The 27128-nt window shown below is 42.5% G+C and overlaps 1 protein-coding gene across 2 annotated transcripts in view; it reads right to left on the bottom strand.

Moving 5' to 3' along the window:
- Window positions 1–27128, bottom strand: part of MID1 (midline 1) — a 659238-nt gene that overhangs the window by 158416 nt on the left and 473694 nt on the right. For both annotated transcript variants that reach the window (XM_073616351.1, XM_073616350.1), the window contains exon 2: window positions 8040–8758. In XM_073616351.1, coding sequence (XP_073472452.1) covers window positions 8040–8702 — 663 coding nt within the window. In that variant the 5' untranslated portion in view covers window positions 8703–8758. The remainder of the gene's footprint in view (window positions 1–8039; window positions 8759–27128) is intronic.

The raw sequence follows: 27128 nt of genomic DNA, 5'->3' as shown, positions 1-27128 counted from the left end.
TAAAGTGAGAGATCAATGTGAAGGCCAGACAATTAGCATTTTTATAAGGAGGTCAACCATTAATGCCTTAACATTCCTTTAGTGATAGCATTCCTTAAATAATTAGGTCTTATGTAGGCAAAGTATTTAATATACTGTTTTATTTAGGTTAGTCAATGTCATTTCTTAAAGGGGTTGTAAACCCTCGTGTTTTTTCACCTTAATGCATCCTATGCATTAAGGTGAAAAAACTTCTGACACTGACTGGCCCCCCAGCCCCCCCATTTTACTCCCCTAAGCCCTTCGATCCCTCAGCAGAGACGCGCTCTTCCTCTCTGCCTGGGGTTCTCAGCTATTGATTTGATATATTGATAGTAGCGCAGCCATTGGCTCCCACTGCTGTCAATCAAATCCAATGATGTGGGCACCGGAGGGGCCGAGTCCGGCATTCTGTGTCTATAGACACAAATGCTGGACTCGGGAGCGCGCCCGCAAGGTAACCCCCCGGGAGAGCGCTTCTCCCAGGGGGTTTACCGATGCGAGGAGGAGTCATGAGCGCTACTGGGGGACCCCAGAAGACAAGGGTTCGGGGCCACACTATGCAAAATGAACTGCACAGTGGAGGCAAGTATGAAATGTTTGTTATTTTTAAAAAAACTAAGGTTTAGTGTCACTTTAACAACATCAGCTTAACAACCACTAAGCTACGCATTCATTCCCTTGTTATCTCTCGTCTTGACTATTGTAACTCCCTCCTCGTAGGCCCACCTCTACGCAGGCTTTCTCCTCTTCAGTCTATCGTGAATGCTGCTGCCAGACTCATCCACCTTACCAACCATTCAGTGTTAGCCACCCCTCTCTGCCAATCCCTCCCTCCAGTAGTTTTTGGATCTTTACTACATGTACATTTTTTTTCTGTTCTGTTCTTGACCACCATACAATGTAACCATCTAACTGTTGACTGTGCGTGTTGGAATGATTACAGGTGGTTCCCGGGTTACAAACAGATAGGGTCTGTAGGTTTGTTCTTAAGTTGAATCTGTTTGTAAGTCGGGACAGGTACATTTTTTAAGTGTAGCTCCAGACATAAAAACTATTTTTAAGCTTTTTGGATAGCATAGGGAAGGGTAACCACCCTTGTAATGTTTGTTTTGCTGTGTCCCTGTTCAGAAGATTTCACCTCACTTTCTGTCCCAATAACAATTGGATTTTGAAAATTTTGGGTTGTTGTGGAAGCAAGGATTGGTGATAAAGCTTCAGTAGAGACACCTTTTTTCCATAATAACTCTTACAGGAGTGAATTTCCCTTCCTAGGGGTAGATTTCATCTCACTTCCTGTTGTCTCCCTCTGTTTCTAAGTAGGAGTCATTGGTAAGTCAGATGTTTGTAACTAGGGGACCCCCTGTATTAATAAAAATTCCAAATATTGTAATCAGTTCTGCCCTGTTCACTTTTATAAACTACACAGAACATCTTGTAAAAGAAAAAGTTTATATATATATATATATATATATATATATACACACACACACACACACACACACACACACATACATATATATATATATATATATATATATATATACACACATACATATTCATATATGCAATTTTAACTGGTATGAGCGGTTTGGTTGGAGTTCACCTTTAAGTATTCATGTAATTGAATGTTTGCATAAGATAAAAATAGAATGTGTTCCCGATAAGCGGTTTCATCTAGGAACACTCATTTTGTGGTTTGCACTCGGTGGAAGCTGTATGTTTCCACCTCTCTAGACATCTGTGCCATCCAGCTGACAGATACCCAGTGAGAGGTTACAAGAATATCCACTCGACAGGCCTGCCAGAAAATTTAACTGGCTTTTGCTGAAGCCGTACATGTACCGTCAATTCTGTTACTTAACAATATCCTTATTCCCCTAGGCAGGAAGCACCCAGACAGTTGTCTGTCCCAGGAGTCTTGTAGAGGCAGGAATGGGTAAGATGCAATTACATAGCTATCTCTACTGTCTGAGAGGAGTTGCATTAAAGCTGTATTAAACCTAAAACCAAAAATAAAAACATGCTGCAGCTTACCAATCATTAGATGTGGTGGCTGCATTCATTTTCTTTTTTAGGCTTTTTCCTCTCTGTTTTCACCTGGTGATCTTGCTTGTGACACACCAAGAGTGCGCCCCCCCCCACCCCACCCGATGAACAAGCACAGGAGGTACTGTTGGACAGCAGTATTGTCACTCTGGGTGGAAGGGAGTGTTATGCCGCGTACACACGAGCGGAATGTCCGACAGAAAAAGTCAGACGGGAGCTTTTCATCGTATATTCCGATCGCGTGTATGCCCCATCTGACTTTTTTACGTTGAAAATTCTGACGGACCTAGAAAGAAAACATGTTCTAAATTTTTCTGACGGAACCAATTCCTATCGGGAAAACTGATCATCTTTATACTGTTCTGACGCACCAAAAACGGTGCATGCTCTGAAGCAAGTACGAGACAGAAGCTATTGGCTACTGGCTATCGAACTTCCGTTTTCTAGTCCCGTCGTACACGTTGTACGTCCCCGTGTTCTGGACGGCCGGAATTTGGTGTGACCGTGTGTATGCAAGACAGCTTTAGCGGAATTCCGTCAGAAAAACCTTCAGAGTTTATTCTGACGGGAAAACCGGTCGTGTGTACAGGGCATAAGATGTACTAGCAGATTTAAATCACATTAACAATTTGAAGCCAAACCCCAACTAATACTTAATAAGCAGTTACAGCACACAAAAATGTTCCCCCTTACGGGATAAAGGTTTCAGATCAATAAATAAAAGCCGATCATTATAAGCACCACTGCCAGTGTTAAATGGTTTGTCTCATCCCTGTAACTGATATATCTGCATGAGAGCTTGTTCTTTTGAGACTTTCTGGCTGGATCACCAGATGAAAATAGAAGAAAAAAAATGAATGTAGCCATCACATCTAAGAATTGGTAAGCTAACAATATAAAATGTTTGCTTTTGGGTTTAATACCGCGTTAACTCTGTATATAGTATGGGGCATCCTTCCCATTTGGTATCACAGCTAAAGTAGATGCATTCCCATATCCAATTGATCAGCTCTAACAGAAAAACTAATGACAGACAGGATCTATTGATTTATACATCTACAAAACTGTTTAGGATTGACAATCTGTCTGACATTTTTCAGCTTGGCACGTAAGGTCTAAAAGCCATGTTTCTTGTGGATATAAACACTGGGAATGTAAAATCCGTTTGCAAGTTCTATTAAAATAGACTTCTACCCATAATTACTATGCTTTGCTAGGGAGAATGATGTGGAACACCTATAAATATAGTTATGGTTAATTTTGCAGACTTAAACGCTATGAAGTTCCTCTTGCAATCTCCTCCCATGCTAAATCTGGCCTATAAGAGGCTTCTCTTGTCCTCTGCTCACTGTTCGGCCAATGTTGCACTTTAGAATTTTGTGCGGAATCGCTAAAATCAGAGTCCTCCATACACCAGGCTTTATTGTGTAGAACAGTGGTCTCCAAACTGTGGCCCGGGGACCGGATTTGGCCCTTTGCTTGCCCTTATCTTGGGGCACCATTCCTCCAACTGACACCAATGATGGGGCACCAATCCCCTACTAAAAAATAAATAGGGCACCAATTCTTCCTATTAAAACCAATGATGGGGCACTGATGCCGGGGACTTTTCTTCACCCATTAGCTATTAGTTTGCCCCCCCCCCCCCCCCCAAAGCTTGAAGGACACTAAATTGGCTCTTTGATTAGAAAGTTTGGAGACCCCTGGTGTAGAGTGAGGAAGAAGATCATAAATGGAACCATAGAGTGAGAATATCACTTTAGCAATGGGCTAGTAACTATAAACTATCAACCCCAAAAATGCAGGCATATTTAAAGTCCAACTGGAGTAGATATTCAGTAAAACAGACGTTTTACTAATGACTTCTAGATTTGTAGCAATACCTTCACTTTCCTCTTTCAGCAGTTGCCACGTTATTATTATTTTTTTTTTGGGCGGGGGGTACCTGGTTTTGTCTGGTACCTGGTCACAGGTGATGGCTTAGGTCAGTGATGGCGAACCTTGGCACACCAGATGTTTTGGAACTATATTTCCCATGATCCTCAACTACACTGCAGAGTGCATGAGCATCATGGGAAATGTAGTTCCAAAACATCTGGGGTGCCAAGGTTCGCCATCACTGGCCTAGGTGATCCGAGTGGAGGTTAGTCCCCCTCCCTCCCTGTCCACAGCCTCTTGGGACACGAAGAAGTTTACAAGTCACAGAAGGCTGCGAGACAATTCACAAAGGGCAGCGCATCTCGCGGATGCATAGTGGGAACCCGGCTGAAAGCTGCAAGGAGTCACAGCTGGCTTCCCACGCTAAAGATGCCGATGCCAGCGAAGACTGGAGAAGAACCGGCCCAGGTGAGGACAGCGCTGGATTAAGTGTCCTTTTCAGTATTTGTAGCTGCTGAATTTTATTTTAATTTTTTTTCAGACTAAAGAATTACTTTAAGCTGGCCATACACTAATTTTATTTTAGGTTACTGCAATGAGCTCAGTTAACAACGATTTCAGATTGACTGTTATTACTTTAGGTGACTTATAATGCACCACAGTGTCATATACTAAACAATTAAGAGGAGCACCTTATGCCTGACCAAGCTTATAATCCCAGGAATATCTAAGAATTATTACATGCAACAGGTAAAGAAGAGTCATTTGACTGGCGGTCATACTAATTGAGCTTGGCTGGATTGATGATGGTTTGATTTCAGATTTTTTATTTTTTTTGCTGATTTTACTTGAAAGTATATCTAAAGCCAAAACTATTTTTTATTTTGGATTGAGTAGGTAAGGATTAGAACCACTGTCAAGTTTTATTATTGTCTGCCCGCTTGCTGGGGTGATTCACCTGTCCCGGAGACAATTTGTTTTACCAGGACAGAAAGTGAGATCAAATATAAAACATTAAGTTGCCACCTGAACAGGAATAGCGTGTAAATCTTCAAAGAGGGGCACCTGTTACAGTTGCAATGGTCTAAGAGGACATTTAAGGGAGAAGTACTGGTCAAGAAAAGAAATGGAATCTCCTAAATGGGACACAGATGGCAAAGAAAACAAGACAGGGGCTTTATCCATGTCCTGACCTTTTCAAAATGAAAAAAATAACTGTTGACTTTTGATTTACTTTAATAACGGTCAAACTAGGTAAAGCAGACATTCCCCCCTTTCACTAAAAATCACATCAGCTTACATTCACTGGTTAAACAAACATTTTTTGCTTTCACTTACAAATACTTTTATACCATTTTCTGGCAGAGTGAGGCACTGGTGATGTAACCAGGGCATCAGAGATGCATCCTGGGAAGGCTACACCATCAGTGCTATCCCGTGTTCCAGGAGGCAGACCCAAAGTTCCAAAAAGTAAATGGAGATGGATTCATCTGCTTATAGTGAAAATAGCAACCGTGAGAAGAATGTGGAGAAAAAGAAAAATAAGCTATGCAAAGAATAAAAAGCCTGCAATTATCTCTAAGTATCTGTTTGTAGATTGTCGCTACTAAACATGTCTAATTATGCCTTTGTTTTCATTTTTAAGAAAAGGGTTTTAAGTTCTGAGTGTATGTATTTTTTAACTTAGTGTTAATATTGATTTTTAAAAATACCTTTTGTTTAAAGAATTGAATATATTCATCTGCACCCATGCCTATAAGAATTAATTTATAAGAATAATTAAAGGTAAAAACTGCAGGAACTTTGCACAACAAAAGCACCTCCAAGGTGACATAACAGGGATGATTTTCGAAACACAATAGCCTGTTCACTTTGCAATAAAATTTGCAACACAACTTAGTAAATGAGGTGAAATTTCACGTTGCGAAGAATACCCAAATCATGTGCAAGCAAAATAAAAAAAACAGCATTTTTGCTTGCACATGACTGCACGGTGACAGTCAGCAGAGCTTTGCTTTCATTCACTAAGCTCTGGTGCAAATTCCCATGTAAAGTGCAACTTCCCTTGCAAAGTGAACAGCCTACTTGCCTTTAGTACGTCAACTTCAATGTTTCCCAAATTTAGTCTGGATAAAGAAACTTAAATAATGTGAATTTTTTTTTTTTTTAAGTTTCAAGCTTAAATTTACATCCTCCACCTGTGCCTGAGCCTTTTATTTACTTAAAACTCTCTCCACCAATACTCTTTTGTACAATGATTGGGAAATACATTTTTGGATTTTAGCAACATCCTGCTGGTGGAATCCGCTGCAGCGGGCCATTCAGATAGCAGTGCTTTACGAGTACCAATATGTAATCGGAAGGTTTTCTGGCCTGTGATCAATATGAACTGTGACACTGGAACTTATTTAACTGAAATCTCCTTTTTTATTTCACTCGTAGAGATAAACCATTTGTTATGTAGTTTTAAGCCCCAATTAGTTTGTTTTTTTTTTTTTGGTGCAAAAATAGCAGACGATTAGCATTTGTTGCCCTCCCTATGGAATCGGCAGTATGATGGCCAAAACCTGGCATATTTCTGCTTAGGGCAGGACTGTGTAATGGTTTGGGCTACTAAATGGCTATCAGGAGTTTGATCTAGTTGGAAAGCTGCAAAAATGTTGTACTATCCATTCCTCTACCTACATAGATGTCACATAGTGGCCTCCTACCAGGTCAAGGAGATTTGACAATGTTTCAATGTGAAAAAAAATGACTGCAGTACTCTCACCAACAGTTAAAAGTTAAAAAAATAAATCTACATAATTACTACATTTATTTATTCCAAGGCGTGGGAGGACATTGGCGTTCTAAAAAAATGAGCAACATATGTTTTACATATGTTTTTTGCTATATGAAGCGGTGTAAATGAGACTATGTACACTTCAACTAATTCTACTCTTGATGGGTGTGAATGTATAATTTATGACAACAGTTGCGTCCATGTACAGAATGGATTAGAACTTGTCAGAATGAGGACTTGCCAGCAAATAGCGCATACATTCCGCCTATGCTGCATATTCCAATCAGCTGAGTGCCATGGTATTTAAACTAAAAATAAAGAAACCAAAGAATTTACTTTCCATTTCTGCTAAAAGAAGGAGATTACACAGGCTCTCTTTGTTTCCCGCCTAGTGAAGGATGATCTACTATTAAAATAATTAGCAACACTAGTAAGTAAGTAATTAACAGAGCTTGGCGCCAAAAAACCAACAATATCCCGGGGATTATTTATGGAACAAAAGACGTGTTTCTGTAATTTCTGGTAATAGCTCTGAAAAAAATATGGCTTTATTTTGAATACAAAGAAATGGTAGATGTTCACATTTTTGATGGTGTGATTATATGGTTCCACCTGTATGTGCAGGAATGATTGAGTACAGTAAAAAAAAAAAAAGCAATACGTGTGTTCTGCTAATACAACAAAGAAAATGTACTTATGGAAATTTATAAGTCATGTATGTCCATCAAAAAGACATAAAAAATGCTATGTTCTTTGTAAACTGTTTTTTGAACTTGAAAATTATACGGGGACATAATGGTAATATGTTATTTTAATTCCTATGATAAATACTGACAAAGTCCATGCTAATTACCTCTACAGTTTAGGAGAACGCTGGACTGACGTGACCTTATCATTATATTCTACTTAGCATTCATTTATTTTGTTGAAAGCCAGCTTAAAATGTTAAGCTTTATGAAATTCACAAGCCAAATGAAAATGAATTTGGTTAGATCTGATGTTATAAAACATGCCAGTACAGTACTGTATGAAATTCCTATATTACATTGGATGGTATTGACACTTGACTGGCGTTAATGGGATTATTAAACAAAACAGTAAAATAAATTCTATAAAACCACAAGGCAACCAATCAGAAATCAGTTTTTCGCCAGTTTAGAGTGGGCAGATTAAGAAAAGCTGAGTTCTGATTGGTTTTGGGAAGGTATTTACAACTACTGCTATTGATTTTTACCTGCCAAACCCGTATGTGTATAATGTCCATTGTAGGATTATAAAGTGCCCAACAGACATCAGTTGATGATGTGCTTACCTTCAACTTGTCGTATCGGTCAGCAAGAGCAGCCACTTGATGATCCCGATGCCGGCCAACCAGTTTACACAAGGCACATATTAGTTGGTCATCTGTCACACAGTACATGTTCACTTTTTCATCCTCATGCTCCAGACACATTAATCCTCTGATGTGTGAGTCAGGGATAGGTTCGATCAAACGATGACCTGTGAAAGGTTTCTTATTAGGGTGAGTTGCCTTCAAGCAGTCATCACAGTAGGACACTTCACAGGTCACACATGTTTTTATGGCCTCTCGTGCCTGGTCCTGGTCACAGAACTGGCAGAGTACTTTCTCGCAAGATGTCATACTGTTGTTGGTATCGTATGCCCGCTCACGGCGTGTCTCGCTAGGGGAATTAGGCCCGCTCACAGATGCTTTCTGAAATCTGTCGATGATGTTCTGCAGAGTCACGTTCCGCTTGAGTCCTTCTAAGCCACGCTTGCTGAGTGTGATGACATAACGGCAGGTGGGGCACTGGAAGGCGTTAATAGATTCTACGGATTCGTTGTTGGCACAGTGGGAGACCAGGATGCGATGCGCACAGTTGAAACAGAGGCTGTGAGCGCAAGGCAGCAGCAGTGGGTCCTCAAACAGCTCCAGACAGATAGGGCAGGTCAGTTCAGACTCCAGTGTTTCCATCTTCAGGCAAAGCTTTCCTGTGTCGTCAGCGAAATCCAGGGAAGCTGATCAGCTATCTAGAAGCAAAAACGCAAAGTTTGATTAGGCGGGAGGGATCAACCATGGGGGGTTGTCAACTTGAATATTAGCGATACAATGACATTTGTTTTGATTAGGTCTGCAAGATACCCGATGCAGACACTCGCTCCGCTGGCAATTAACTTTCTTATTGTTCACACACACATTTTCGTCAAGCTAATTGGGAATAAACAATGGCCCCAAGTTGTTGCAAATGCACTGTTGTCTACTTTAATTAAGAGTTAGGGCATATTAAAAAATACCTGAAAAAAGTGGGAGGGGTATAACCAAATCATTTATTGTCACATGCAAACTTTGTACAGATCCGAAGAGCTGATTTTAGACTACTAGGGCTGATTTTAGACACTATCGGGTTAAAAAGGGATGTTGTATGTATTCTTCCACATAGATTTGTCTAGTAAAGCAAACTGAAGACAGGACTGACATATCTTGTTTGTCAGACACAAGAAAAGCAAGACTGGATGGAAAAATATCAGCTACGTTATGCAGGAAAATACCCCTATAAAAAGACTTGCTATCTGTCCGAGTCACACCTGGATCGTCTTCAGTCATCTCCAGCCTAATGTGAACACTTAAGAAGTCTAACTTGCTGTGAAAAGCTGTCTCACAGCGTAACTTGGAATTACTGATGCTGCAATTCCTGCTCCACTTTCCAGTCCGAGCGAGAGGAACGGCTTTGTCGAGTCGCCCTACGCCGCTCTCCCTGCCTCTGCTCTTGTCAAGGGCTCACTGCTGCCTCGGGTAGACAGGTCGGTGAAGCAGAAGCAAAAATGATGCTTCACACTGGCTGAGATGTACCACATACTCAGGCTTTGTTGTCCAGGGCCATGGACAGTTTTAGCCAGCACAGCTGCAACACTGTACGCTGTGAAATCCGTGAACTCTCTTTGCATGTGCAGTGAATCATGGAGAACACAAAACAAAAATTGAGGATGCAACAAATCTATGGGTCATTAGGGCTTCTACTCATTAGCAGTAGCTTGGGAATCAAACCCTGTCTACCAAATGACTTCAGTACAATTCAATTAGTGTGGTTTTTTTTTATAGAAACAGATTTTTTTTTTTTCACAGTCTTCCATAAGCCTTGGGCGAGGAAACATTTCAATAAATCATGGCCTAGCATATGTTTATTCATTTAAAAATGTAAGGAGGCAGCTCTATGTAGCACAGGCAACAGTTTTCTTTATTTTAACTAAATGTTGATAATGCAAAAGCCAGTAGCACATAGTTTGAAGCCGCACAGTTCAAGATTTGTATAAAACTTTAAGTCCCCATTCACAGCTGACTGATTTTCTGCTTGAAGCTTGTAGCTCCAAAACGCTCAACAAGTCAAATCCCATTCATTCCAATAGCCCCTGTTCACATCTGAGCGTTCTGTCGCCTGAAGAAAAATGCCTGACGCTCAAAGTACATGAGCTTTTTTTTTGGCAGATTGGAGGCAGACTGGGCCCCATTAACCTCAATGGGAATGCCTGAAAATGCATTTTCTGCTCAAACAGCAGCTCTCTACCTCTAATTTCCTCCCCCTAGTGCTTTTTATTGGCGAAACAAAAACACCTGAAGCTGTAAAACGCTTTAAACACTTGCTGACTGGTTCACGCCGATATACGTCGGCAAAGTGGCATGGGTGCACATAATCACGCACCCGTACGTCGCTCGCGGCCGCAGGTGATCGGATTTGGAGCAGAGTCTTCAGGTCCAGGCCAATGATTTCTGGCCTGGACCTGCTGATCGGTTCTGGCAAATGAAAATGCTCCCCCTGTTTGTAAGTGTAAACACAGACAGGGGAAGTGACGTCATCTCCCCCTCTGGAATTCTTTTCTGTTCCAGAGAGAGGAAAGAGAACCATGAGTTGCACAACACTACACTAACACCAGTACATGTAGGTATACTTGTCACCCCCCCGATCCCCCCCCCCCCAGTTAACCCCTTCACTCCCTGTCACTGTGTCACCAATTGCAGTTTTCAGATTTTTCACTGATCACTGCATTGGTGTCACTTGTGACTTTAATCAGTGTTAGGGCAATTAGTAGTAGGCCCCATTAGGTCTAGGGTACCCCCCAAACCCCCCTAATAAAGGTTTAACCCCTTGATCACCCCCCCAGTTAACCCTTTCACCCCGCCTCAGTGTCACTGATAGATCTTTTTTCTGATCGCCGTATTAGTGTCAATGTCAGTGTTAGCCAGTTAGTTGATTAGTTTCACCGTCAGGTTCTTATAGCGTCAGGTACCCCCATATATTACCTAATAAAGGTTTTAACCTCCTGCTTGCCCCTAATTAACCCTTTAACCCCCTGTCACCAGTGATCACTGTCTTAGTGTCACGGGTGACGCTGGTTAGTTAGTTAGTTTTTTTTAGCATCATGGCACCCGCCATATATTACCTAATAAAGGTTTAACCCCCTGATCACCCGGCGGGTGACATCAGTTGTTTTCAAGGTTTTAGCGTCAGTCAAGGTCTGCGTTGCCCCAGGCAGTGTCAGATTAGTGCCAGTAGCGCTAACACTCACGCACGCACCATACACCTCCCTTAGTAGTATAGAGTTTGAACGGATCGATATCTGGTCTGATCAGATCTATACTAGCGTAGGTTAGGGTTCCCAAAAATGCAGCATTAGCAGGATCAGCCCAGATACCTGCTAGCACCTGTGTTTAGCCCCTCTGCCCAGCCGAGCCCAGCCCACTCAAGTGCAGTATCAATCAATTACTGTCACTTACCTATCACAGTTACGGAGGTCCTGAAATGTCCAGATAGCACAAAACTCCCCCAAATTACCCCATTTTGGAAAGTAGACACCCCAAGGTATTTGCTAAGAGGCATGGTGAGTATTTTGCAGCTCTCATTTGTTTTTGAAAATGAAGAAAGAAAAGAAAAATGTTTTTTTTTTTTCCTTTTTCAATTTTAAAAACTTTGTGACAAAAAGTGAGATTGTAAAATACTTAACATGCCTCTCAGCAAATAGCTTGGGGTGTCTACTTTCCAAAATGGGGTAATTTGGGGGGGTTTGTGCTATCTGAGCATTTCATGGCCTCTGAAACTGTGATAGGCAGTGAAGAGTGAAATCAAAAATTTACGGCCTTAGAAAGCCTGAAGGCGGTGATTGGTTTTCGGGGTCCTGTATGCGGCTAGACTGACAAAAGTCTCACACATGTGGTATTCCCGTACTCAGGAGAAGCAGCAGAATGTATTTTGTGGTGTAATTTCATATATGCCCATGGCTTGTTTGAGCAATATATCATTTCATTTATAACTTTGTGTAAAAATGTATTTTTTTTTTTTTTTTGTCATTTTTCAATCACTTGTGACAAAAAAATAGAATATTCAATGTGCTCAACAAGCCTCTCAGCAATTTCCTTGGGGTGTCTACTTTCCAAAATGGGGTCATTTGGGGGGGGGTTGTACTGCCCTGCCATTTTAGCACCTCAAGAAATGAGATAGGCAGTCATAAACTAAAAGCTGCATAAGTTCCAGAAAATGTACCCTAGTTTATAGACGCTATAACCTTTGCGCAAACCAATAAATATATGCTTATTGGATTTTTTTTACCCGAGACATGTGGCTGAATGCTTTTTGGCCTAAATGTATGACTAAAATTGAGTTTATTGTATTTTTTTATAGCAAAAAGTAGAAAATATCAAAATTTTCAGTCTTTTTTCGTTTATATTGCAAAAAATAAAAACCGCAGAGGTGATCAAATACCACCAAAAGAAAGCTCTATTTGTGGGAAAAAAAGGATGCAAATTTTGTTTGGGTACAGCATTGCATGACCGCGCAATTACCAGTTAAAGCAGCGCAGTGGCAAATTGTAAAAAGTGCTCTGGTCAGGAAGGGGCAAATCCTTACGGGGTTGAAGTGGTTAATATGCTTCTAAAAGGCTTACAATACATAATACGCCTGTAAACTGCTTAAAAACTCTCAAATAAAAATGGCTGAAAAGTCGCTCTGCACAGATGGGAATGCAGCCTAAGCTGAGCACCAAGCAACAGCTAAAGCGGACCTCTATCTTTCCCTGCCTCCTGCTGCCATCTCATTTAATCCCATGCTGCCTCTTCTCTCAAAATTGCTAAAATTTCTTTTACTCTTTTTGAGGTTTCATTTGCCTACAGCCTCCTAGGATACCCATGTCAAGGATCCCAAGAGGCTGATGGTTATTTCCATGCACATTTGTCACGCCACATCATCAGGAAGGCAGTCTTTCTCTGCCTGGTACTTGTAGAAGGCCTTCTGATGGTGCACCATGACACATTCCCATCATCAGGAGGCTGGCTGCAAGACCGAAAGAATCAGCCAGCTTCCTCATGACGTCACAGAAGAGGATGGCAATGTGGGACCTGGTGTACAGCAACAGGGTGGCTTCCTACAGAACACCACTGGATCGCTGGGCATGTGAGTATGGTATTTGTGGATTACACCTCAAAAAAGGTAAGGTGTGGGGGGAGTGAAGTTCCTCTTTAAATATACATGCGAAAAACACATATGTGAACTGTCTTTTCCGCCGCCAAAAGGATTGGAAAACAGCTATTTCTTAAATAAAACAAAAAAGGTAAAAAAAAGTTTGTCGAAATCCCTGCAATGTACATGTATCACCCAGAGGGGGATTTTTTTTTCTCAACAAATATGGAGTTACTCTTTAAATTGTTTTTTTTTTTACATTTGTCTGGAGCTCAGATTATTCATTAGATTTGATTATTAGATTATTCATTTTATAAAGAAAAATGGCCTAAAATAAAAACACTGTTATGGCTATAATATAAGATGCCCTGGATCTTCCGATCTAATCTTACTACTCAGAGCTTCTGCCAACTCACAGATGTGAATTATCATACAAAACTCTTTTTATGTCAGTTCATCTGCTCAGCCCCACTACAACCTTGGCCTAAAGTCCTAAGAACATATGAAATGTCAAACAAAATTTTTCATGAATGCTGATGTTGTCATACCCCTTAAGCCTCGTACTTTGTTAACCGTGGTGTCACGGACAATGGAAAGGCTGTTCTGCCACAACAGACATCCAGGGCTAGAGTATGAACTTGCATTCCTGCCAACAACTGGTAAGAACAGCAGTTTATAACAATACGTCTATCTAAGGTACGCCATGTGCTTGGATTGTCCATTAAAAATTTAAATGTTATCATCAGAAGATATAGAAGATAACAGTTAGTATACTCTATATAAGGGTGCCATCACCCTTTGTGTTTTTGCACATTTTAAAGGGTACCTTATTAAACAAGTTCTGCTTGTAAAATAAAATGCTGGCCTGCTCCCTTGCATCACTGCAATGGGCAGCCCAATTGACCAATAGTTAGGTGCCTAAAGGGGCTTGCCAGTTTCCATAATCGTGTGCCCTAGGTTTTCAGACCTGGAGTTCCTTTTAGACACATGTTTTACCGAAATAAAATTCTGCACCAACAGCGAGGGATATAATAGAAGCTTGCAACTAACCCGTACGAAAACAGCAAGTAACTGCGCTGCACCTGCGATGCTGGAAAACCGTACCACACCAGTGTGAATGCACTCTAATGCCGCATACACACGGTCTGATTTTCCGACGGGAAATGTACGATGGGAGCTTCTTGTCGGAAATTCTGACCGCGTGTAGGCTCCATCGGACATTTTTTGTCGGAATTTCCGACAAACAAAATTTGAGTCAATATATAAAGAAATATTCAGCGCTGACACATAAGAAACAAAACAAAATAGATAAATAAATATGAAATGCAAGCTGGCACTCAAGGTCAACTCAAATAAAACCTCCAATGAAATATGCAAGTGAAAATAGTGCAGCGCAATAAAATGTCCAAGATATTGAATGCAATAAATAAATACAGAAGTCCAGGTAAGTGCATGTGCGGACAGCACAAATCTGAAAAAACGGTGCAGTGAAGAGTAAAACGCTGTATCCAGTGAAAGTGGTCCCTCCACCACAGGAAAGGTGGCATCTAACCTCATGGATTCGACCTGAGACAGGTCACAAAGCAGTAGGCAAAAACCAAATCAGCAAGTAAGATGCCCTCTGGATAAAGTCTTCACATCCATTATAATGGTAAAACTTAAGATGGATGCTCCATAAACATATAAAAACAGAGGGAGAAGAATCTAGTGCTCACTGTCTTTATTTTTTATTTTTTTATAATATAAAAATTATTAAAAAAATAAATAAAGAGAGCGAGCACTAGATTCTTCTCCCTCTGTTTTTATATGTTTATGGAGCATGTTAAGTTTTACCATTATTATGGATGTGAAGACTTTATCCAGAGGGCATCTTACTTGCTGATTTGGTTTTTGCCTACTGCTTTGTGACCTGTCTCAGGTCGAATCCATGAGGTAAAAGACCAGCTTTACCTGTGGTGGAGGGATCACTTTCACTGGATACAGCGTTTTACTCTTCACTGCACCGTTTTTTCAGATTTGTGCTGTCCGCACATGCACTTACCTGGACTTCTGTATTTATTTATTGCATTCAATATCTTGGACATTTTATTGCGCTGCACTATTTTCATTTGCATAAACAAAATTTGAGACCTGGATCTCAAATTTTCCAACAACAAAATCCGTTGTCGGAAATTCCAATCGTGTGTACACAATTCCAATGTACAAAATTCCATGCATGCTCGGAATGAAGCAGAAGAGCCACACTGGCTATTGAACTTAATTTTTCTCAGCTCAACGTGCATGTTGTACGTCACCGCATTTTTGACGTTCGGAATTTTTAACAAGATTTGTGTGACCGTGTGTATGCAAGACAAGTTTGAGCCAACATTCGAAGGAAAAAAAACATGGATTTTGTTGTCAGAATGTGCGATCGTGTGTACGCGGTATAAGTATGTATTAACATGTATTTACTGTATATAGTATGCAAGGAGTAAAACTTCATTCTAACACATAATGGTAAATTATTATAAAAGCACAAATTACTTTGAACAAAACCTGCCTATAAAATACTAATGCGATAAAATTCCGTTTGCCAAGAATTTTTTTAAAAAATGTAGCATAAATATACCATTAAATAAGACTGAAAAATCTAGAATAAAAGTGAACTAGCTGGCTATGGGGGGGGGCTGGGTGACCTAAATCTGTAGTTACTCTGGGATTTTCACATAGATCAAAACACATTCTTGTTAGGAGACAGAGCTAAAAATATAATAATCATCAGAAGACCTTTTCTACCAATGAGGCACAAAGGAAAAAAAGAAAAAAGAAAATAATGTTGCATGTATGGTAAAAGAGAACTGAAGTGAAGGAGTGTATTTCTACTTTGTCAGCCAAATTACCTAGTTTATATTTTCTGCATGTTCCTATTTACAGAGCATATGTAAAAAAAAAAATAAAAAAAAAAGTAAAAATTGTTGCTTACATTTTTTGCTTTTTTCTGAAAACTCCAAAACTGAGGTCTTCCTGTTATACAGTGTTAAGGGGGGGGGGCTGGGTTTTAATGTCTACCAAAATTAAAGCTGATTTTTAGTGATTTGTTTTTTAAACAGCACCGGAGCCGGTGTTCTGTTGAATACTGCCTCCGACCGGTCTGCACATGCGCAGTACGCAGCATCACTCCAGCCAATATGCTAATCAGCTGGCCTGACGTCAAGACAGTGCATGCACAGATCATTGGAGGCATTATCCGACGATCTGCAAAGAGCCATGGGAGAACGTACTTGTCAGATTATGCCTCGCTGTTGCGTGGGGGTTTTTCCGTGTGTTATAACCCGCCCTTAGACACAGGCAAAACCCGCCGTTCAACACACTGAACCTGCCCTGCAACACGCGGAAAACCCGCCCCGCAACAGTGAGGCATAATCTGACAAGTATGTTCCTCTCTCGGCTCTTTGCAGATCGTCGGACAATGCCTCAGACCATCTGCGCACATCAGCTACTAAACAAATCAGCTGGAGTGACGTTGCGTACTGCGCATGTGCTGACCCATCAGAGGCATTATTCAACAGGACACTGGTACTTACCAGCAATGATGTCTGCTCAGTGTGTTGGTGGCTGCTGTTGATAATATAAATCCTTATGCCACGTACACACGGGCGGACTTTCGATGGGACTGATCCGACGGATTTTCCGACGGACTTTCGAATGAACGGACTTGCCTACATACGATCAACCAAAGACCGACAGATTCGTACGTGATGACGTAAGACCAGACTATAATAAGGAAGTTGATAGCCAGTAGCCAATAGCTGCCCTTGTGTCGGTTTTAGTCCATCGGACTAGCATACAGACGAGCGGATTTTTAGACCAGACTCGAGTCCGTCAGAAAGATTTGAAACATGTTTTATTTCTAGGTCCATCTGACTTTTGGGGAAAAAAAGTCCGCTGGAGCCCACACACGATCGAATTGTCCGGTCCGCCAGACCAAGTCTGCCAGAAAGTCCGCTCGTGTGTACGCAGCATAAGTCTTATGACACCGGATACCTGGTCAAAATTGCAGACTATGCCCATCCTTTCCTACCCATTCTCCATTTATAAAAGCTGTGGAATAGGTTCCCACAATGCAAAGAATTCAGTGACTGGAGGACAAGCAGATGAACGAAAGGTCCACCTCCTCAATTCATGGGACAATTTGCAGCACGGGAACCTATAATACAGGTGCTATGAATAAAGCATGGGGCAAAAAAGCAGATATAGTCAGCATTTTTGACAAGTGCCTATCAACGGTGCAGCCGCCGATTTTAAACCCTGCAGCACTAGAAATGCACCACTGTGGGGGTATCCAGGGGCAAGGGACTAAGAAATTCTTCAGTAAACAGCAGACACCAGCACATGGGACAAACTTTGTTGCTGCTGGTAGTGTACCTGGTGCAGTTAAAGAGGTTATAAACTCTCTCTAAAAAAAAAAAAGAAAACGTAAAAAAAAAAACAAATCTGCAAGACAAAGGCATATATGAGCTAGTGTACATTGCATACTAGCTCAGTAGGAAATACTTACTTTAGAACAAAGCTGTTGTAGCGGTCCCCGCACACACCGTTGTGACTTCCGGGGTTATTTCTGGGTGCGCGGGCTCCGGCGCTGTGAGTGGCCAGAGCTGCGATGACATCATTCCCACGGATGCATGGTGGTGCCGCTGGCCATGGCGCAGCTACTGAAGAAACGCCATGAGCGAGCCGTTTATTCAGTACGCATGTACCGCTGACGTTGGCACATGCGGATTTAGTGAATATCTCCTAAACGGTGCACGTTTAGGAGATATTCACGGTACCTACAGGTAGGCCGTATTATAGGCTTACCTGTAGGTAAAAGTGATAGTAAAGGGTTTACAACCACTTTAAAGCCTGGTACACACAATGAGAATATTGGATGTAAGATCGTCATCATTTTTATTTTTTTGCATGCTAGTCTCATATCAAAAATGAAGCGGTTACTCAACGTACGAAAATTCTCGTATGACTGAATACAAATTTGGAAGTGATGTAACGTATTGTATGAAAACTGTACTGATTAAACAAAAAGATAATTTCAGATGAACTGTCATGATTGGCTCTCGAAAGCTACGTACTAATGATCAGATTATCGTACAATTGCTTTGAAAGCGGTATTTTTAGTCCGATTTTCTGATTGTGTGTACTAGGCTTAACGTGATTGTAAAGGGAAGTTTTTTTTTTTCAAATAACAAACATATCATACTTACCTCCACTGTGCAGCTCGTTTTGCACAGAGTGGCCCCAAACCTGCTCTTCTGGGGTCCACCGGTGGCTCTCGCGGCTCCTCCTCACATCTGATAACCCCATCGGAGAAGCGCTTCCCCGAGGGGGTTACCTTGCGGGCACGCTCCTAAGTCCAGCATTTGCATCTATAAACACAGAACGCCGGACTCTGCCCCACCCCCTCGGTGCCCGTGTTATTGGATTTGATTGACAGCAGCGGGAGCCAATGGCTGCGCTGCTATCAATCTATTCAATCAAGAGCCAGGAGCCCGTGGAGAGAGACAGTGCTTCCCCGTCGACTGAATGAAGGGGTTCAGATAAGTAAAATGGGGGGGGCTAGGGGGCCGGTCACTGCCAGGTGTTTTTTCACCTTAATGCATCCTATGCACGAACCTCTACAACCCCTTTAATATAAAAAAAATCACTAAACTTCAGCTTTAAACCTTTTTATACCGTGCTGGAAGATCTCATTACCAGTTGTAAACTATATTTAAGCTTTATACATTGTCCATAACGAAGGGTTAAAGATATAGACACTTGATTTATGAATTGTATGTTAATGAGAGAAAGTCAGACTGTTCCCACTTGAAGGACAGATTCACTTTGAAATTGTTCAGAATAGCCTGCGAACTGCCCAAAGGCCTGCTTCTAAGAAACATCTAATAGACAAGAAAAAAATATTTTTAGATATGCTGTGTGAATGGGAACACATAAACATTATACAGTATCGTGGGGGTTTTCTCAAATGTGACTGCTAAAGTGGGAATACATTTTAAGTACATCTGAAAAAAATTAAGTGATGTCCCAACTAAGCTAGTAGGCATCACAGGGTCCTCATTACAATAATACTTTGGACAGTACCCAGGTCCAAACACTCAGGGATGGAGGCGTGAATACTCCTATACAAATACTGACTTTCAGACCATTGTAATGCCCCATACACATGAGCAGAATTTCCGTCGGAAAAATCTTGGATGGTTTTTCCGACGGAATTCCACTCAAGCTTGGCTTGCATACACATGGTCCCACGAAAGTTCTCTTAACTTTCGACCATCAAGAACGTGGTGACGTACAACACTACGACGAGCCGAGAAAATGCAGTTCAATGCTTCTGAGCATGCGTAGGAATTTTGCACGTCGGAATTGGTACAGACAATCGGAATTTCCGATTGGAACTTTTTTCCGACCGAAAAATTGAGCACCTGCTCTCAATCTTTTGCTGGCTGGAATTCCACCACCAAAAGTCCGATGGAGCATACACACAGTCGCATTTTCCCACCAAAAGCTCTCATCGGTCTTCTGCTGGCCGAATTTCCGATCGTGTGTACGGGGCAAAAGTCTGCTGCAGTGCAATGAAAGGGATAGCTGATTCCTGAAAAGTAAGGCCTGGCACTTTTGGATGCCTTCCGTACGCTTATCAGCCAAGCTTAGCACAACGTTAAAGAAGAATCCTCCCCCCCCCCCCCCCCCCCAAAAGCATTTATTATATTGCAGCTTACCAATTATTAGGTGTGAGAGCTGCATTTCTTTTATTTTCATCTGGTGATCCAGCTAGCATGTCTGTTACACAACAGTATACACAAACTCCTCCAAGGAACATACATACAAATGTAAAAATCACAGGCTTGTACAATAAAGGGCCAATTTGGTCAGAAGCCAGGTAAACCAGCAATATTCTTAAGGGTTGTGGAGGAACACATTGAGACAACCCATATAAAACACAGACAGAACATACAAAATAACTCTGGGCAGATTCCGCAATCACAAGATATACTTGTCTATTGCCAGTTTCAACAAAAGTGATTAAATGCAGAATAAAATATTTCACGATTGAATCTAAAACTTGATTTTGACACACAGTTAAAGTGATAGTGCAACGTCCCTGTTGGTGAATACAACATTTCCGACCACAATTATTTTAATGGATATAAACACAGCTGTGCAAAAGGAAAAGATCTATGTTATCCTAATTCAGCATCACATTTTTTCAAACAAAAATAAATTCAACCAAATACCAAACAGATTAACAATTTTCTTAGTTTAGGTTCAGAAGTTTATTTGCCCTGTTAATTGTATAATGGCCCAGACCCCACAGTGATCTGTATATAGAGATGTGTTACCTTTTCATCTTTATGTAGCAGATAATTACTTAGAACCCCTAAAAATTACACTTTTTTTTTCCAACACCGTAGAGAATAAAATGGCGGTCGTTGCAATTCTGTCAATTCTGTATTTGCGCAGCGGTCTTACAAGCGCACTTTTTTGGGAAAAAATACACTTTTTTGAATAAAAAATAAGACGTCAGTAAAGTTAGCCCAATTTTTTTTTATATTGTGAAAGATAATGTTACGCCGAGTAAATTGATACCCAACATGTCACGCTTCAAAATTGCACCCGCTCGTGGAATGGCAACAAACTTGTACCCTTAAAAATCTCCATAGGCGACGTTTAAAAAAATTCTACAGGTTGTATGTTTTGAGTTACAGAGGAGGTCTAGGGCTAGAATTATTGCTCTCGCTCTACCGACCGCGGCGATACCTCACATGTGTGGTTTGAACACCGTTTTCATATGCAGGTGCTACTCACGTATGCGTTCACTTCTGCACGTGAGCTCGGCAGGACGGGGCGCATTTAAAACATTTTTTTTTCTTATTTATTTTACCATTGTTTATTTTTACACTGTTTTTTAAAAAGAAAAACATTGTGTCACTTTTATTCCTATTACACTCTTTACATTCCTTGTACTAGAAAATAAGCATGACAGGACCTCTTAAATATGAGAGCTGGGGTCAGAAAGACCTGAGCTCTCATATTTACACTAAAATGCAATAATAATAAAAAAAATTGTCATTCAAAAACATTTTTTTTTTAAAAATGGCCCTTTAAGAGCTATGGGACCTGGAGACGGGTGGGGGCCATCTTCCCCTCACTCGTCTCCATACCAAGAAAGGGGTAACATCCGATTGCCTCCGCCGCTCCTGACAGCGCCGGAGGGCATTGGAGCGCGGTGGGGGGGGCTCTCCCGCCGCCGATAAAAGTGATCTCACGGCGAATTCACCGCAGAGACCACTCTCATCGGAAAGCGGACCGCCGGCCGAAGAAGAGGACACTGGGGTTATGGCAGCTAGCTGCTGCCATAACAACGATATTCCTCTTCAAATTTAGGACGTATATATCGGCGTGCGGCGGTCCAGAAGTGGAAGTAAACCCTGACGGGTTTTACTTCCTCCTTTTTCCCCTGCAAAGTAAAAAGCATAATGGGCTAGTAAACATCGCCTATTAGCCCATTATGTTGCACTTACCTGCAAAGGAAGCCCGTGATGTCACCGCTGTCCCCGCTGTGTGGAAGCATCCATCTTCACCCCTCTTCCTTCCGGGGGCCGCGGACTCCGGCTCTCTGGCTGGCCGGAGTCACGCAATGTCACTCGCGCATGCATTCGGAAGCCGCCAGTCACAGCACAAGCCCTTTAGAAATGACACGCTTGTGCCCTTTCTTCAGTGCGCATGCGCTGATCACGTCGGCGCAAGCGTATATGGTAAATATCTCCTAAACCGTACAGGTTTAGGAGATAATTCCAGCCCTAATATAGGCTTACCTGTAGGTAAAAGTGGATGTACAGGGTTTACAACCACTTTAATGCATTCTGTGCATTAAGATAAAAAGCCTTCTGTGTGTGCAGCACCCCTAACACTTACCTGAGCCTCACCTCTGTCCAGCGATGTCCACGAGTCCCTCGGCTGTCCGAGACTCTCCCTCCTGATTGGCTGAGACACAACAGTGACGCCATTGGCTCCCGCGGCTGTCAAAATCAGTTAGCCAATCGGGAGAGAGAGGGGCGGGGCCGCACAACAGCTCTGTGTCTGAATGGACACACAGAGCTGCAGCTCGACTCAGGTGCCCCCATAGCAAGCTGCTTGCTGTGGGCACACTCAACAGGAGGGAGGAGCCAGCAGCACCAGCCAGGGAGAAGAGGAGGATCTGGGCTGCTCTGTGCAAATCCCCTGCAACAGAGCAGGTAAGTATAACTTTTTTTTTTAAACAAATAACACAAAGACCCATTTCACACTGAGGCACTTTTCAGGGGCTTTCACGCTAAAAAAAGCGCCTGAAACCTCACGAAAACCTATTTTCATTGAAATCAATGAATGCTGTCACACTGGGGCAGTGCGCTGGTGGGGCGGTGAAAAAAAACGCCCCTCTCCATTGAAATGAATGGAAAGCGCTTCAAAAGCACCTGAAAAGCTCTTAAAAAGTGCTCAGTGTTTTACTGGCAGTGTACAAGCGCCTCAGTGTGAAAGGGGATTCTGTGTGCACCAGTTCTAGTAAATCTCCCCCACAATTACCAAAGAATAAGATTTTTCACTAAAGTGGTCCTTCAATGAATATTGCAGCTTTATACTTAAAGCGTAAGTTTAGTTAAAAGAAATAAAATCATTAAAAAAAAAAACCCCAAAAAACATTTCTTGTTATTTATCGCTTGTGATGCTGTCTTATCCATTTTGGTGAAATCTTCCTTCTCTGATCCCACCCCGCCGCTCTAATCGTCTGGTGCCGTGGGGGTTAATGGAATTAAGGGAGCTGTGGCAGGCATTCAAAAGTGCCTGACTATGCCCACCCTTTAAGCCCCCCTCCTCCATTCATAGAAGACTGCTTGTCCTCCATTCTGTACCTGCCCCCCTTCTTCACTCATAGAAGACTGCCTGTCCTCCATTCTGTACCTGCCCCTCTTCTTCACTCATAGAAGACTGCCTGTCCTCCATTCTGTACCTGCCCCCCCTCCTCCATTCATAGAAGACTGCCTGTCCTCCATTCTGTACCTGCCCCCCTTCTTCACTCATAGAAGACTGCCTGTCCTCCATTCTGTACCTGCCCCCCTCCTCCATTCATAGAAGACTGCCTGTCCTCCATTCTGTACCTGCCCCCCTCCTCCATTCATAGAAGACTGCCTGTCCTCCATTCTGTACCTGCCCCCCTTCTTCACTCATAGAAGACTGCCTGTCCACCATTCTGTACCTGCCCCCCTCCTCTATTCATAGAAGACTGCCTGTCCTCCATTCTGTACCTGCCCCCCTCCTCCATTCATAGAAGACTGCCTGTCCTCCATTCTGTACCTGCCCCCCTCCTCCATTCATAGAAGACTGCCTGTCCTCCATTCTGTACCTGCCCCCCTCCTCCATTCATAGAAGACTGCCTGTCCTCCATTCTGTACCTGCCCCCCTTCTTCACTCATAGAAGACTGCCTGTCCTCCATTCTGTACCTGCCCCCCTTCTTCATCATAGAAGACTGCTTGTCCTCCATTCTGTACCTGCCCCCCTTCTTCACTCATAGAAGACTGCCTGTCCTCCATTCTGTACCTGCCCCCCCTCCTCCATTCAATAGAAGACTGCTGTCCTCCATTCTGTACCTGCCCCCCCTCCTCCATTCATAGAAGACTGCCCCGTCCTCCATTCTGTACCTGCCCCCCTTCTTCACTCATAGAAGACTGCCTGTCCTCCATTCTGTACCTGCCCCCCTCCTCCATTCATAGAAGACTGCCTGTCCTCCATTCTGTACCTGCCCCCTCCTCCATTCATAGAAGACTGCCTGTCCTCCATTCTGTACCTGCCCCTCGTCATTCATAGAAGACTGCCTGTCCTCCATTCTGTACCTGCCCCTCTTATTCACTCATAGAAGACTGCTGTCCTCCATTCTGTGCCCTCCCCCCTCCTCCATTCATAGAAGACTGCCTGTCCTCCATTCTGTATCTGCCCCCCCTCCTCCATTCATAGAAGACTGCCTGTCTCCATTCTGTACCTGCCCCCTCCTCCATTCATAGAAGACTGCCTGTCCTCCATTCTGTACCTGCCCCCCCTTCTTCACTCATAGAAGATTGCCTGTCCTCCATTCTGTACCTGCCCCCCCCCCCCTCCATTCATAGAAGACTGCCTGTCCTCCATTCTGTACAGCCCCCTCCTCTATTCATAGAAGACTGCCTGTCCTCCATTCTGTACCTGCCCCCCTCCTCCAATCATAGAAGACTGCCTGTCCTCCATTCTGTACCTGCCCCCCTCCTCCATTCATAGAAGACTGCCTATCCTCCATTCTGTACCTGCCCCTCTTCTTCACTCATAGAAGACTGCCTATCCTCCATTCTGTACCTGCCCCCCTCCTCTATTCATAGAAGACTGCCTATCCTCCATTCTGTACCTGCCCCCCCTCCTCTATTCATAGAAGACTGCCTGTCCTCCATTCTGTACCTGCCCCCCTTCTTCACTCATAGAAGGCTGCCTATCCTCCATTCTGTACCTGCCCCCCCTCCTCTATTCATAGAAGACTCCCTATCCTCCATTCTGTACCTGCCCCCCCTCCTCCATTCATAGAAGACTGCCTGTCCTCCATTCTGTACTTGCCCCCCTTCTTCACTCATAGAAGACTGCCTGTCCTCCATTCTGTACCTGCCCCCCCCCCCCTCCATTCATAGAAGACTGCCTGTCCTCCATTCTGTACCTGCCCCCCCCCCTCCATTCATAGAAGACTGCCTGTCCTCCATTCTGTACCTGCCCCCCCCCCTCCATTCATAGAAGACTGCCTGTCCTCCATTCTGTACCTGCCCCCCTCCTCCATTCATAGAAGACTGCCTGTCCTCCATTCTGTACCTGCCCCCCTTCTTCACTCATAGAAGGCGGTACTATAGCTTCTACGAATGAAACAGGATCTATAAATGGAGGACAGGCAGATGATTGATAGGTCTGCCCCCTCCATTCGTAGATTGCCTTTCTTCCATAGAAGCTGCTGTACGTCTTCTATGAATGGGGGGCTTAAAGGGTGGGCATAGTCAGGCACTGTTGATGAGGGCCTGTCACAGCTCTCTAGTTCTATTAACCCCCCCCCCCCCCGCCGTACCAGAAGATTATAGCGGTGGGGGGGGGGGGGGGGGGGGATCAGAGGAGGAAGATTTCACCCAAATAAGTAAGACAGCAGTTCAAGAGATACATCACATTGATGGTAAGTAATGTCCCTTGTACAGATTTTTAATGAAATGCAGGCTTTAAGTAATTGTTTAAGATTCCGTTCTCTGGAACAAAATGTTCTCCATTGCAATTGTTCCTATAATGTTAAGTACTAAAGTTCTATCATCTTTTTTTCTGTAATCAAGTAGGGTGTGTCTGTCAGAGACATAATTGCACAGCATTAGTAGTCTGTCAATTTCTTTTATCTGTTGCCTAGAATCCCTCATTAATAAATATAGAACTCTCATTTTGCAGTCTTTGCATGAATTCCCAACTACTGGACCTGTCCATGCAGATAGAGCTCATCGTTATGTTTGCATGGATGGGCAAACTATGCTAGACTTCACCTGTAACACTGTTACCAAAAGACCTTGATAATAGGTCAAGACCAATATTAAAGGAAGGGAAAGTCTTCCTCATTCAAGTATATGTGGACCCTTACCTTATAAAAACAATCCCATATAGTTTAAAATAGAAATGAAAGGCAAAACATTTATAATATATATATATATATATATATATATATATATATATATATATATATATTATATATATATATATACAGTGGGGACGGAAAGTATTCAGACCCCCTTACATTTTTCACTCTTTGTTATATTGCAGCCATTTGCTAAAATCATTTAAGTTCATTTTTTTCCCTCATTAATGTACACACAGCACCCCATATTGACAGAAAAACACAGAATTGTTGACATTTTTGCAGATTTATTAAAAAAAGAAAAACTGAAATATCACATGGTCCTAAGTATTCAGACCCTTTGCTGTGACACTCATATATATAACTCAGGTGCTGTCCATTTCTTCTGATCATCCTTGAGATGGTTCTACACCTTCATTTGAGTCCAGCTGTGTTTGATTATACTGATTGGACTTGATTAGGAAAGCCACACACCTGTCTATATAAGGCTGGATTCACACCTATGCATTTTTTGTGCTTTTTGCATTTTGCAGATTTGCACTACATAACGTGTTCCATAGGGAACCATGTTATATGGACTGTAGTGCAAATCTGCAAAATGCAAAAAGCACTAAAAATGCATAGGTGTGAATCCAGCCTAAGACCTTACAGCTCACAGTGCATGTCAGAGCAAATGAGAATCATGAGGTCAAAGGAACTGCCTGAAGAGCTCAGAGACAGAATTGTGGCAAGACACAGATCTGGCCAAGGTTACAAAAAAAAATTCTGCTGCACTTAAGGTTCCTAAGAGCACAGTGGCCTCCATAATCCTTAAATGGAAGACGTTTGAGACGACCAGAACCCTTCCTAGAGCTGGCCGTCTGGCCAAACTGAGCTATCAGGGGAGAAGAGCCTTGGTGAGAGAGGTAAAGAAGAACCCAAAGATCACTGTGGCTGAGCTCCAGAGATGCAGTCTGGAGATGGGAGAAAGTTGTAGAAAGCCAGCCATCATAAACACATTTTCTTTTTTTATAAGTGATCACATAATCTCTATTCTGCATAAAAGGCTTGAAGAGGTGGGGTGGAGAAACATCAGCACACAGATTTTCCCAGTGAATGGATGTGCGGGGGGGGGGGGGGGGGGGGACATTTCAGCCTAGGTTTGCTCCTTGGAAGACAGGCAGGTTGTTCTTCCAGAACAGCCAGAAAACAGTTCTCGCTGGGATGGATGTGCTCTCAGGCTTAGAGTTGTCAATTTGAAATAGGAAAGCAGAGGGGTTGGCAGGATAACCAAGT

Source organism: Aquarana catesbeiana, linkage group LG02 (assembly GCF_042186555.1).
Source record: "Aquarana catesbeiana isolate 2022-GZ linkage group LG02, ASM4218655v1, whole genome shotgun sequence".
Classification (NCBI taxonomy): domain Eukaryota; kingdom Metazoa; phylum Chordata; class Amphibia; order Anura; family Ranidae; genus Aquarana; species Aquarana catesbeiana.
The sequence above is the reverse complement of the archived record's forward strand: the minus strand, read 5'-3'. Positions and strand labels throughout refer to the sequence as shown.